The sequence below is a fragment of the Parasteatoda tepidariorum genome, chromosome 3 (genome assembly GCF_982258835.1).
Source record: "Parasteatoda tepidariorum strain Cologne lab strain chromosome 3, Ptep-v5.0, whole genome shotgun sequence".
Lineage (NCBI taxonomy): Eukaryota > Metazoa > Arthropoda > Arachnida > Araneae > Theridiidae > Parasteatoda > Parasteatoda tepidariorum.
Genome location: NC_141757.1, coordinates 32,654,320 through 32,669,105, shown reverse-complemented (window position 1 = coordinate 32,669,105; position 14,786 = coordinate 32,654,320). Strand labels below are relative to the sequence as shown.

Genomic DNA, 14,786 nt, shown 5'->3' with positions numbered 1-14,786 from the left:
GGCCTGGACAGACCCCTGTCACATACAGTACTTTTTATCTAATATTGTCCTTCTATGACACAGATTTTACACGTTATTCTTTTCTCTCGGATATATATTTCTGAACATAACGTTAGGGTTCCTATACATTTTCTTCGCCATGATTAAATAGTCCAATAATTAGGTATCGTACAAAAAGAAAGGCATTTCTTCGAAGTGATAAATGAAAACTCCCTATCTCTCCTCTGTACTATCATTTCAACATTTTAAATATCAGCCCTTCACGTTTTTGTCTCATTAGATAAAACCAGAAAAAAATGCATAGTGAACAGTACCTCACTTGTCTGTATAGCTAGATATGTAAATAAGAGCAAGTACAAAATTATATTTTTTGTACATTAAACGCTTACAAGTACTAAACTATTAGTTCGATTGTCTTGGGATTGGTTTCATATAATTGCGTGAACAATTGCATTGGAAAATTTACATTAGATATGCAGAAAGCTTCTGGATAGCAATATGAATTATATAAATCAGTCCGTGCAAAAAAAAGAAAAAAAAAAGAGTTATTGTTTATAGATAAAAAAAAAATCCTTCAACTTTTAAACTTTTTGTTCCATTGACTTGTGTATAATACAGGAATCCATATTTTGCGTGTCTTAGATAGTAATATCAGAAGCGTAAATAGGTTCAAGTACAAATTAGTACTTTTTATACATAAAATCCTTATAACTTCTAAACTATTAGACTGATGGTCCTGGAATAGATCTCATTAAATTCAGTGGGAAGATTTAAACCGAAAAAATATTTCTCACGGAAAATAGGCTCCCTTCTCCCCCTTACATCACCCCATTATTTCTTTCAAAAAGAGGATAAGTGTAACATCAGAGATGGGGAGTTCTCAGGTATCATTTATTATAACCAAAAAAAGCTTTTTATGAAGAAAAAAAATCTTTGGTATTAATTCTTTAGTAGAAGAAGTCAAATTTTAATAGACTATAAAGAGATATGGTATAAGAAAATCGTATTCATAGTTTCCTGTTCCAAATTTAATAGATCTTCTAATACAGATTAAAAATAAAATTCAGTTTTAAATTTATTAATACAATACTCAGTTTTAAAGGTATCCAATTTAATATATCAGTTATAATATATCAATTATATAAATTAATTTAATATAACCAATTTAATCATTAAAGATAAATAAAGCATAAGTTTAGACACCGGTTTTAAATTTAACCTCACTTCAATTTGTCAATTTTTAATTTCTGAAAACCCCCATGGGAAAAGTTATACCTGCGTGTGTGATAAATTATAACATTTAGAATACAGAGAATGCGTCTTAATGCAACAATAGCTGGCGAGGAATCTAAAGTGAAAGTGAAACTAAAACCTCCGAAGTGGCAAGATGTGATGCGCATGCCTGATATGATAGTTTGAACACAGCCTGGAACGGCCTTAGTTTCACTTTCAAGACGCTTTAGTTTGTACTTTTCTCTTCTGCTTTTATAATCAAACGGATTTTTTAAAACTGATGTGATAATAGGATTTTATAAGAAAGCTTTCAATATGACCGAAGCAAATATGTCACACTTGGCCTTATTTAACAGTGTTTTCAATACATCTACAATTGAATCACTTAGAGCAGAAGAAAAATTAATCGCTTCGTTAATCTTTGAAAATGCTAGAGAAGTTGTTATGAGCATGGCTAATGGCGATCTTTCGAGTGAAGAATCCTCAGATGAAGATGAGAATGATGTGGAATTCACTAATAAATTCGAGTTAACAAGAAGAAATTTGAGAATGATTATCGATGCCTTCAATGAAGCACAAAAGGCTCGACAGAGTTTTCAGAAATATTGCCCTAAGTGGGCTCCTTCCAGGAAAAAGAATATTTCTCGTTTAAGAGAGATAGCTGATTGCATCAATACTGATCGCTTTAATTGTAATGTCGCCACAATAACCGGCAGTTCTGTTGGTATAGCTGGAGGTATGATTTTTGTTAATTTAAATGCTTAAGAAATTTTAAAAAAAAAAGGGTTCCTTAGTTTTTTTTTAAAATTAATTTTAAACCTGTAATATTGCGTAGGCGATTTTGAAATATAATTTAATTAACTGCACGCCAAAATATAGGTTAAATTACTTAAGAGCAAAGTAAGACAAAATTAAACTATCTGCACATACAAATTGTTTCTGCAAACTCATTTAATTCCAATAACCGAATTCCTTTTTATAAAATAAAACTTTAAAGCCATTATTACCCCCCTCCCTCCTTCTAATTACTGGACGATTTTTCTGCCTCAGATCACGATAAGGTAATCTCCACTTTAATTTTCTAAATATGCTTTAGTGCTGTCACTTTTTAAAATAACATAAATTCTAAATACATATGACATTATAAAGCAGTCTAGTTTATAGAAAATATTTCCGTATCGTGATCTGTCGGGCCAACTACAATGGCCAAGGTGTTAAATAGATTTGCAAATTGAATCTTGCAAATGTGCATTGAAAATCTTAATAAAAAAGAAAAAAAAATTATGTATATGTTTGCCCGGGAGTGGCTGTTAGTCATACCTTTCGATTTGGTCCCTTTCTGAATTTTTAATGCCCAGAAGTTGCCAAGACTTGACATTTATTCTGCAACAGGCAAGGATTCTGCAAAATCCATAAAATCCATTTTATGGATTTTGTTTGACCATACTTAGAATCTACTGATCAGATTCTCATCTTCAAATTTATAGTTAGAATTTTTATTTTGATGAAAAAGTTACCGTGTAAAATTAAACTTAGAGCATTCAATGGCTTACTTCTTAAGCAGTTTTAATTTTGATTATTTTACAATTTCTTCTCTTTCATTCTTTTTTTACTCTTTAAGAGTCATACTTCCCACCTGTCCTGTAGCTTTGTTTATTTTGTTCTTTGTTTATTCTGTTAAACTTAAACATTCAATGGCTTACTTCTTAAGCAGTTTTCATTTTGATTAGTTTACTGTTTCTTATCTTTCATTCTTTTTTACTCTTTAAGAGTCTTTACTCTTTAAGAGTCATACTTCCCACCTGTCCTGTAGCTTTATTTATTTTGTTCTTTGTTTATTCTGTTAAACTTAAACATTCAATGGCTTACTTTTTAAGCAGTTTTCATTTTGATTAGTTTACAATTTCTTCTCTTTCATTCTTTTTTACTCTTTAAGAGTCTTTACTCTTTAAGAGTCATACTTCCCACCTGTCCTGTAGCTTTATTTATTTTGTTCTTTGTTTATTCTGTTAAACATTCAATGGCTTACTTCTTAAGCAGTTTTCATTTTGATTAGTTTACAATTTCTTCTCTTCCATTCTTTTTTTAATTTTTACTCTTTAAGAGTCACACTTCACATCTGTCCTGTAGCTTTGTTTATTTTGTTCTTTGTTTATTCTGTTAAACTTAAACATTCAATGGCTTACTTCTTAAGCAGTTTTCATTTTAATTAGTTTACAATTTCTTCTCTTTCATTCTTTTTTAATTTTTACTCTTTAAGAGTCATACTTCACATCTGTCCTGTAGCTTTGTTTATTTAGTTCATGGATAGCAAGTTGGAATTTTTTATCTCTATGTTACACATCTATTAGAAATTTTTCCAAGATGAAATTTATTTCAATATGTTACACATCTATTAGAATCTTTTCCAAGATAAAAGTTATAATAAAATTTTAAATGTGCAAATTTTTTTTGTTTGCATTTTAATTTTGAAAAGAAAAATTCAGTATTTCTTCTACATGTCTTTTATTTTGTCCTCAGAAATTAACAAATCTCAAACTTACCCCTTTCTACCTAGAGCTTACATAATCTTTGATTAGTCCTTTAATTACAGGGTTTGATAAAACTTATTGAAAAAACCTGGGAAAAATTGGGTTTGTTCATTTAGTAAAAAAAACTTTAAAGTTTTACTGCGTAAATATTTTTATTTATTAAATAGTGTTGTATAAGCTTAAAAAGGGAAATAAATCCAAAAATTTTATATAAAATATATTTAACAAAATTAAAATAAGTTTAAAAAACACATTATCACTAATACATATTTGAATCTTTATTGTTAAATACATAATGTTTTACAATTTTTAACTCAAGTATTATAAAATGTAAATGCAACAGTAATATAAAAGGAAAAATGTCATCAATCTTTTTTTTCCCACACACATCTGTTTAGTATATTTATTAAGCATTTATATATAACCCCGGGGGGGGGGGGGTTTCAAAGTGGGCCCACTTGGCAAACCTTGCTTGATTATTGTATTATTAATAAAATGTATTGAAGTTATATAGCTCAAGCCAAACGGAGCAATTGTAGAATCTATTTGATATCTTTAAACAAGAATTATTGAGAGCATGAAGAAAGTATTTTAGTATTTTCTTAATTGATATAGGGCGATTTCACAGTATGTGCGGACATGACATTTACAAAGTTTGATTGCACATAATTAAATAAAAAATTTTGTTAGGTGAGTGGTTTTTTACATTATAAAATCAGGAAACCTGTCTTCTTTTAACCCAATACATATTTAAAAATTAAAATGAACTTATTTTAACCCAATGCATATTTAAAAATTATAATGAATTTAAACACCTTCAAAATAAAAATTTGAAGGGTTGCGGACATGATGCAGAAAATATGACTTTTAGAAAGTTTTTCTACGTTCACCAAAATCTCCGAATTTTATGAAATAAATTAAAACTTTTTTTAGGTAAGATTTCAGTGTCTATTTCTATAAAAGAAATCACAAGACTTTTGAAGAAATAAAATTAATTTAGTTGAAAATTACCAAATTAAATATAACATGTATGTTGCGGACATGACGTTGCAGACATGACAAAAAGTTTCTCTTTGTAATTATAACTTTCTTAGATGGTCGTATATCATTAGAATATTACAGATTTCTTTTATTGAATAAAATATTGAGTAAATTATGATTGTTTATTCATTTTTTTTTAATATTTTGAACTTAGATTTTTATTATAAAATTAATTATTGCAAATTAGTTTTATTTTAGACTCCAGGCAAATGATGTGTAAAAAATTACATTGCAATTTATTTGTCATATTATTTATCTTTAAAGCAAATTCAGAATTGTATGAATAAATGAATGATCAATTTAAAAATTCTTTAAAAAATATTTAAAATAATAATAATTTTTTAAAAATAATAATAATACAACACTGCAAATAGTTGAAGGAAATCACATTTTTAAGAAAATTGATCGTTTAATTACTTTGTTTTAATAAAATTTGAGAAAAAAAAATCATTAAAAAGTAAGCATGTTCTCTTATAAGCACCCCATATTTAAATAATAAACGTAAAAATGACATTTTTTCAGTCATTAATTATGTAAATACAATATATCTCTTAAAATACCATGCTTAATTATAAATATTAAATGCTGCAATAGCAAAAGAAATTTATTTTCTCTTTGTCAAGTCTGCAACTTTTAAACTCAATTTTTTACATTTTATACAATTTAAAGAAAGTGCATCACTTTCTTTAAAAAAACTAATTGAATATTCATAAAATACATTTAATGGCCTTTAATTTGGTATGTAGTTTATTAAATTTAATGAAAAAAAAAATATTTTTAAGCATGCCAGGCTACAAGTAGCGTGGAATCACCCTTTATGGTAAATGGTCTAAATTTTGTGACTTTTAACATTAAATTTCTTAGTTCTAAGATTTTTATAATATTTATTTTCTTCACAGTAGCATTCATAATTGGATATATATTAATTTTTCCTAAGTTTGATATATATGTTACGTTGAAACACCGAAATCTGGATAATGTCGACATTCATCGGTGAATGTCAACATTCACGTAGTCGCTTGGTGTATGTCCGAAATATTTGCTAAATACCCTCATTTCTGACTCTCACCGGTGAATTTCAACAATGACATAGTCGCTTTGGTGAATGTCCGAAATATTTGTTATATCCACTTTTATATTAATTTATTCGTTAATATTATTATATTTATTTGATATATTTATATTTATTCTGTATTTTAATACTTACTGACGATAGATTGGAAGAAACATCAGGCATAGGGTATACCGGGCAGTGGCACTTAACCTTAAAAAACATCAGTGTAGGGTATACCGGGCAAATGTATACCGGGCTGTGGCACTTAACCTTAAAAAAACATCAGTGTAGGGTATACCGGGCAAAGGTATACCGGGCAGTGGCACTTAACCTTAAAAAAACATCAGTGTAGGGTATACCGGGCAAAGGTATACCGGGCAGTGGCACTTAACCTTAAAAAAACATCAGTGCAGGGTTAAAATATCGAATAAATGTAATTATATCCATGAATAAATTCATATCAAATCGAATATAATAAATATTTCGGACATTCACCAAAGCATATCTGTGATTGTCGACATACACCGGTGAGGGTCCGAATGTACAAGAATGTAATGAAATATTCGATCTTTCACCGACGTATTTGGTGTTTGTCGACATTCACCGGTGAAAGTCAACACCTACCGATTTCGGTCTTTCGCCGTGACATATATATATATATATATATATATATATATATATATATATATATATATATATATATATATATATATATATATATATATATATATATATATATATATATATATATATATATATATATATATATTAATTAAATTCAGAGTTCTCCCTGTAAATAAATAAAAAAAAGCAGACTTCCACAAATAAAAGGGCACTCACTTACGTCCTTTAAAATTCATCAAAATGTGTAATATTATGTAAATAACTAATAACTGAATTTGATCCTCAAAAATTTTTGAATTACTTATGCTATTTTATGTATTTGTTTGAAGAAGTTATTCTCACTCATTATTTAAATAACAGAAAAATTTAAACTTCTAGAAAATAATTCATTAATTCACTCTCCCCTCCCTCCCAAAAAAAGAAGTTGATGAAAATTAACCAGAAATATTTGATTTACTCTGAATTATTAATTCATTTCAATGAATTTTTTTTTAAAATTACAATATGTAAACCTAAAATAATAAATACATATATTTTATCTAGATGTAAAAGTACATATTTGTATTTTTTTATGGAAATAGGACATAATCCATTCAAAAATAAAATATTATAATAGCTTTTAATATTTTGTATAAAAGTAAATTACGAAAACAATATTTTTTAAAAGAGTAAATATATGCAGGGAAACTTTTTTTTGTACTATATTAAATTTTATGTGTTTAAATTTAAGCTAATATTTATTGCTAAACAATTGTACTGGTTATTTTTAGATTTTAGTTAATTCTTCAGGGATCTGTTTAGAAGAAATTTGGGTCCGTTAACGGACCCTTCACAAAATATCTTTTCATAAAAACGAACCCTTCACAAAATAATTTAACTTAAAAACGGACCCTTCACAAAACATTTTAACTTAAAAACGGACCCTTCACAAAATGATTTTTTTTTTAATCGAACCCTTCACGAATTTGTTTATCTTCATTATTATTTTGTTAATCGAATAAACTCTTTCCAGGGGCAGAAAACAAGAAAGATGGATGTAAACGAATTAAGTTTTGTCTTCGGCAGACGATTCTTCCATTATTCGTCCGAAATGAATATTTTGCGTTCAGCAGTATAGGCTAAATACCAAATATTTGCATGTTGCATCTCTAATTTAGAAGCAGCAAATGTTGTTTATTTTTTAAAATTTAATTTTTTTAATTATAATTTTACAGTGTTGAGCATAATCTTGTATGTCTTTACAATTTAAAAACTCCTTGAAAAAGTTTTTCTTTCGCAATAACGGACCCTATTTGCACAAATTCATAAAAGCGGACCCTGATTGAAAGAATGTGAGTAATTTTTTCACAATTTCCCTAAAAACGGACCTTTCACAAAATATCTGGACAGACCCCTGTTCTTATTCTTTTCAGTGTCTTGATAAAAAATATACCTTTTCCTAATGAAATCCCAACTCTTGTTAAAAATCTGATCTAGCAGTACAATATCTTCAAAAAATGTATCTAAATTACTGAAAGAAAAAAAATTGATGTGAACATGTCTGAGGCCGAATATCATGCTGATTTTAACTACATAACTGGACAACATAAGAAAAATCTTTTTAAAATGAAGGAATGAAATTAAGAATTAAAGTTATTGTTATTAATTAATTTTAATTGAAACAAATAGTCAAGAAAACAACTTTTTCTTAAAATATTAAAATAAAGAGGCAGTGAGGGATAGCAGCTTATTTTTACAAAAAGGACACATTTATAGGAATTGAACGGCAGGTAAGGCTAACCCTCGTTTAAAAACGCTTAGGGAGAACTCTGTGAATTTCCCTTCATGCCTTATATGTTACATTTTGTGTTCTGTATTTTTCTAGGATTTTTCTTTCTTTTGTTTAATAAGTTTTATAGCATTTCTTTCAATTGTTTTGGTGCTCATCTCACTATTGTATTGATATATTTTTCTTTGGCTATATTAATGCATTATTAGAAAGCACTCTTTTTTAGGGGATATAATGGTGTGAGATGATGACGTAATTATAACTTTTTCTTATTTTGTTGTCTGACATTTTAATTTTTTATTTTTAAATGTTTTTTTTTTAAATTTTTTTATTCATTAATAATTTTTCTTCTTCTTTTCTTTGTATTTCAAAATTTAAACTTATTTTATGGGTTCTATGTGTATGCAGCTTATGCACAATAAAAAAAACTTTTTCTTAATTTTCCTCGTGAATAATTTCTCCTTTCTTTTACCTCTTTATTGTGTTTATATATATATATATATATATATATATATATATATATATATATATATATATATATATATATATATATATATATATATATATATATATATATATATATATATATATATATATATATATATATATATATATATATATATATATATATATATATATATATATAGTGAAGCATCGTTTATACGACGCCGAAGGGACCACCGAAAAACGTCGTATAAACGATAACGTCGTATAATCGATTTTTACTTCTAAAACTGAAACTAACTCTGTTTTCAGTTAATTTTAATGTTTAACGTGTTGATTTACATAAATTTCTAAATTAGACAAAGCAAAACAAACAAATAACCAAAGAAGAGAAATTGCAGTGAGCAATTTGAATGTATGATACCTTTAATTATATTTTCTTGCTATTTGTCTCTACAATGCTTTGAATAGCGAGTTGAACTTACTGCTTTCTATGATGCAATTTTAGATTTCTAATCATGGCCAAATCTAATGGCTGAAGCGCACTTGTGCAATTTGCAGGAAAAAGGAGAGCTTTTACATTTTCCGAAATAATTAGTATCGATGGGTGCGCTGGACATTGGTCGATGAATAGCAAAATTTTTCGTTTTTTCCTCTTCATAACATTGTCTAGTTTTTTCAGTCATCTAGTAAAAATTACGGTCGTCATCCAAGCATTCTTGTTGGCACTCTTTTCTGTATCATTCATGTTGGCAAATTCCGCCCTTTTTTAAAATACACAAGAAAAAATAAAAAATTAAATAAACGTGAACAAAATCTAAAAACCGACGTATAACCGATTTTGTGCGTCGTATAAACGATATATTTTTTCATTAAAATGAATAGGAATGATTTGGGACCACACTAAAACGTCGTATAAATGTAAACGTCGTATAAGTGATCGTCGTATAAACGATGCTCCACTGTATATATATATATATATATATATATATATATATATATATATATATATATATATATATATATATATATATATATATATATATATATATATATATATAAAATATGTATGTAGAGTTCTCCCAAAGAATAAAGAGGAGTAGGGCACTTCCTCACGGAAAAGGGCACTTTGAATTTTAAAGGGGCACTCATTTAACTCCGTAAAAATTTGTCAAATTGTGTAATGTGTAATTGTGCGGTTATGTAATAACTGAACTAGGTCTTCAACAATTCTTAAATTAAACTCTTATACTATTTTATGTATATATTTCAAAAAGTAATTCTCACACATTATAAAAACAGGAGAAAAATTTGTATAGTTTATAAAAACAATAATTAAATGGATGCTAAAGGCCAATCTCTGAACATAAATTTTTTTCAAAAAATGTTAACAAAAAAGTGATTCAGTGATAAACAACTTGAAAGCTGTTTTCTATAATTTATACGGAAAATTTTAGAATATGACATTTATTTAATGGTGCATTTTTTAAAAAAAAAAATATTTATTTAAAAAATAATTTTACTATTTAAAATCACTTAAAAATTTCATTTATAAACCCTTTGAATTCCTTTTGAGAATTTTTTTTTTTAATAGTAATCAGAAATATAAACCTATAAAATACAGATAATTTTACAAGTGTGTAATTATTATTTAAACAGTGAGTTATTTATTATTATTTTTTAATGGAATGTGAATTAAAAGGCAGTGTTATTAAGGGATGGCAGCTTATATCTTACAAAAAGGGAAAAGATGGTACATTTATAGGGATCAAAGGGCAAATAAGGCGAGCTGCCTTTCTAAGAACACATAGGGAGAACACTGATGCATGCATACACATATATACATTCAATAAATAATTTTTATTTAAAAATTAGCCTTTAAATGTTTATTTTCTTATAATTTTCAATTTAAAATATTAAAAAAAAAGCTTTTAAGTTATTCATCAATTAATCTTTTTTAGTCCACTTTTTTCTTTATGAAGAAAATGCATGCACAAGGATTATCTTTTATCTTGCCTTTAATTTTCTTTCAAAAGCTTCAAAGTTTTCTGTCATTTTTATATTTAGAGTGAGAATTGCTTTGTGAAATTTACACGTTAAATAATGTAAGAGGGTAATTTAAGAAATGAAGATCAAATTCCGTTATTACATAATATTACAGATTTTGATAAATTTTAACAGTGATAAGTGAGCTCAAAGTGCCCTATTCTCTTAAGAAACACCCTGCCCTTTTTTGTTCCTACGGTGAACTCCGGTATATATATCTGTATATAAAACAGCCAAAATTTTATCCTGCGGTCAATTTTACAAAATTCGGATACAACAGAAAGATAGTGAATCAAAAACTAGTTTAATATCTTCAAAAAACTGCTAAATGTGAAGAAATATGTGCTGGTATATATAATAATCAATGTAAAGTTAAATAGAAAATTAAAACTCTTTTAAAAAAATTAAAACTCTTTTAAAAAAATGTTTAAATCAGCTTGATTTAAATCAACTGATTTTTTTTATATATATATTGATTTTAAAAGTTAAAAAACAGTGTTTTGAATTATTGATACTTTAATTATTTTCTTTTTTTAGTTTTAAAATTTATTTTAAATAAATTGCTGCATTAATTAATTTTAGTTAACGAAATTACTTTCTTTCTTGATGTGTGTTAAGTTCCAACACATTTGAAATTACATTTTTAAAAATCTATAGATTCTTGAGATTGAAAATACAGATTAAATTAAACATTTAATGCAGTCTTAATACAGACTTGCAAGCCCTGCTTGCATAGCTGTAGAAAGTAATTAATAAACATGACATTTTTTCCAAAGAAAAATCCATTGAATATTTATCAATGTTTTATTAAAAATATCGATGCAAAATTTTATTTATTTGTTAAAATTGTGTGAATATAGATCTCAATGCATGATTTTAAAATCGCATGAATACAAATCTCGATGTTTCATTTTAAAATCGCCTGAATACAAATTTCAATGAGTAATTTTTATGTCACTTGAACATGAATGATAACAATAGCTTTTAAATCGTGTGAATATGAAACGCGATATTTCATATAAAATTGCTGAAATATTAGATACTATGCACATTCTTAAATCTCGTGAATTGGAAACACGATGTGTGATTTTAAATCATATAAAAGCAATTTTAAATCGCATTTGCATTGGTCAGAAAAGGAGCAAAAAAAAGTTTTCTTGTTCTTTTTAACAATAGTAAACAAATTCTGTGATGGTGACATATTTTTGGTGAACAGCATTTGTGTATATTATACAAGTCAGTATTATAGATATTTTTTTACAAAGTATTTAATTTATTGTATTGGTAATTTTTAATGTATGGAGAGTAGTTAAAAGAACAACCCAATTAAGATTATGTTTATTAATATTATAATATTTTTAGGTGTAGCTATTGGTGTATCTCTTGTTTTCCCACCTGCTGCTATAGTTTTAGGTGCTGTTGGTGGAATCGCTTCACTTGCAGGTGGTGCTACTGTATTTGGTACAGCTGTAACACAAACAACTCTCTTGCGCAAGAAGATGAGTAAGGCGCAAGAAATTCTTACAAAGGACGGAAAGCAATTTTTACCCTTGGCTAAGTGGTTTCAACATTCTCAAAACTTAATAGATTTATTGGATAAAATCATTGGATTTGATATAATGCAAGAAATTTTTGAAGGTCTGAAAAATTTTAAAGCTGATGTTACGCATTTTCTTTCTTTAAAAACTGGAGTTATGCATTCTTTATTAAAAAAACTTATTAAGCTTTTTGTTGAAAAAGCTGCTCCATCTGGTTTTGGTGCTTGCTCTGAATTTGAGCAGATAATTCCAGTTGTTATAGCTTTTGTCTTTGTTGTAATATTCTTCCGTAAAAATAATAGTCTATTATTCAATTGTATTGTTCTAACACACCGCACTGTTTTGGGCCTACTCAAACTTTTTGACATGGGGAGTGACCTAGGAATGCTTATATACAATGCTGCTGCAAAAGCAGGACTTGCTTCTACAGAGCTTATCACAAAAGCCACAGCAAAATTGGTCACTCAAGGTGTATTAGTTGGTATTGGAGTGGCTTTGGATGTAGCAAACCTTGTTGTAGCTTCTATCGATGTCCACAAGGGATCGGTGAGTGAACAAGCTGTCCAGTTAAAAGCTGCAGCAAATCAGTTAGAAAATGAACTGAAAATAATTAAAGCAGTCTATAATGCTTTATTTTGAGATGTTAACAAAGCAGGGTTGTACAAAAGAATATTTTTCTAAATATATATTTTCTGGCTTTCATCTATTGTTTGAGATTTTAATTAAATATTAGATAACTTAATTATATCTAATTCATTGCCATAATTACAATTATAGAAATGCGTAAGTGAAGATTCAATAGAGTTATTTTAAATGACATTGATAATTACCGTCAACAATTTTAGTAATGAAATTGTCATTAAGCAGCAAACTAGTATCCATTCCAAACAGTGAAAATCTACTAATGTGTACATACTACTTGAAAATAAATTATCTTTAATTTTAGTAATTATTTGATAAATTTAAGTGACACATAAATTGAAATTTTGTTACAAGACCTTAGCTTAGTGCCCAGAGGTTTTTAAAAAATAATGAATATTTTTAAGGTTTATTCTAGTTTACAAAAGAAAGTTTTGAAACAGTATTTTTCTTTTCAAACTGTAGAGCATTCATATATACACCGAAGAGCCATTACATTATGACCACCCTGCTAATAGCATGCAGGACCACCTTTAGCCCTCAAAACTGCTAGCACCCGCCATGGCATTGATTCCACAAGGTGCTGATAGGTAGTCTGAGGTATGTGGTACCAAGCGCTCACCAACTGGTCCTGCAATTCCCTCACATTGCGAGGGGATAGCGTTGCAGCACGAATTTGGTTTTCCAAGTAGGACCACAAATGCTCCATTGGATTAAGGTCAGGTGAATTTGGGGGCCAAGACATGAATTGAAAGTCACTGGAATGTTCCTCGCACCAATCCATGACGATTCAACCCTTATGACATGGTGCATTATCCTGTTGGTAAACACCATCCCCAGCTGGAAAAACTGTTGTCATGAATGGGTGAACCTGGTCTGTAACTACGTTTAAATAGCTTACAGACGTCAGGGATTGTTCTATGAGGATTATGGGTCCTAATGTGCCCCATGAAAACATTGTTCTTGGGTGAGAAACCATGAAAACCTGGGCGAGCCCATTGTTATAGATCAGGGGTTTCCAACATACATGAGGCCGAGGGCCACAATTAAAAACACAAATCAAATGGAGGGCTGCAACTTTATCAAAATTTAATGTAGGACTCTTTTATGTTTCAAGAAACATTAAATATTACGGTCAGATTTTTACCAAGTTGTACAAAGCAAAAGTATTGAATTACAAATTAAAATAAAGAAGTAAATTTTTAAAAATACTTAATTATTACTAATAATATTTTTAAAAATATTAAATAAATAATAAAAATTCGGGCTACAATAACTTTAATGTGCACCTATGTATTAAACAATTAATGTGCAACAGATATCTAATTGTTAAGATATAAAACTTTAAAAAGGTTGGTATTAAAACATACATAATACAACACAAAATGTTTAATTAGAAAATTGAGGTTTGTCTGCTGCAACCACCAAAGAATAGATATTTACATTTTAAATTTAAAATTTACAAATGTGTCTGAATATTTTCGTCCAAAATGAGTGGTTTCAAAAAGTTAAATCGAAAAATTTCTGATACACACATGCTGAATTATATTCACAAAATACAAAAAAAAAAAAAAAAAAAAAAAAATGAAAAAGAGCAAAAACATGATTATTTTTGTATTAGAATAAATATTTTCTTGGATGCCAAACCCGAGAAATAAATTTTTTTGCATTGTTGGTATGTTGACTTTCACAGAAACGAAGAAATTAGGTTTCTATTAACGAGAAAAGTATTTTAAACCCATATAGACTTTTTACGAAAATTGTCCGTAAAAAAATCACAACTAATATATTTTAGTTCGCGGGCCACAAGAAAATGCTTCGCGGGCCGCGAAGATGGAGACAAAATAATAAATACATAGGTGGAGGGT

At 27.9% G+C, this 14,786-nt stretch overlaps 1 protein-coding gene across 1 annotated transcript; it reads left to right on the top strand.

Moving 5' to 3' along the window:
• Window positions 1-535: 535 nt before the first annotated feature.
• Window positions 536-14,519, top strand: LOC107438399 (uncharacterized). Its single transcript, XM_016050683.4, has 2 exons — window positions 536-1,969; window positions 12,104-14,519. The coding sequence occupies exons 1-2, from the start codon at window positions 1,549-1,551 to the stop codon at window positions 12,916-12,918; spliced, it is 1,236 nt and encodes a 411-aa protein (XP_015906169.2). The 5' UTR covers window positions 536-1,548; the 3' UTR covers window positions 12,919-14,519.
• The last annotated feature ends 267 nt before the right edge of the window (window positions 14,520-14,786 follow it).

What these genes read in the sequence shown, in the direction of transcription:
- LOC107438399 (XM_016050683.4), top strand. Translation starts at nt 1,549, where the DNA reads ATGACCGAAGCAAATATGTCACACTTGGCCTTATTTAACAGTGTTTTC. An exon ending in TTCTGTTGGTATAGCTGGAG is followed by an intron (nt 1,970 to 12,103) that starts GTATGATTTTTG and finishes TAATATTTTTAG; the next exon opens with GTGTAGCTATTGGTGTATCT.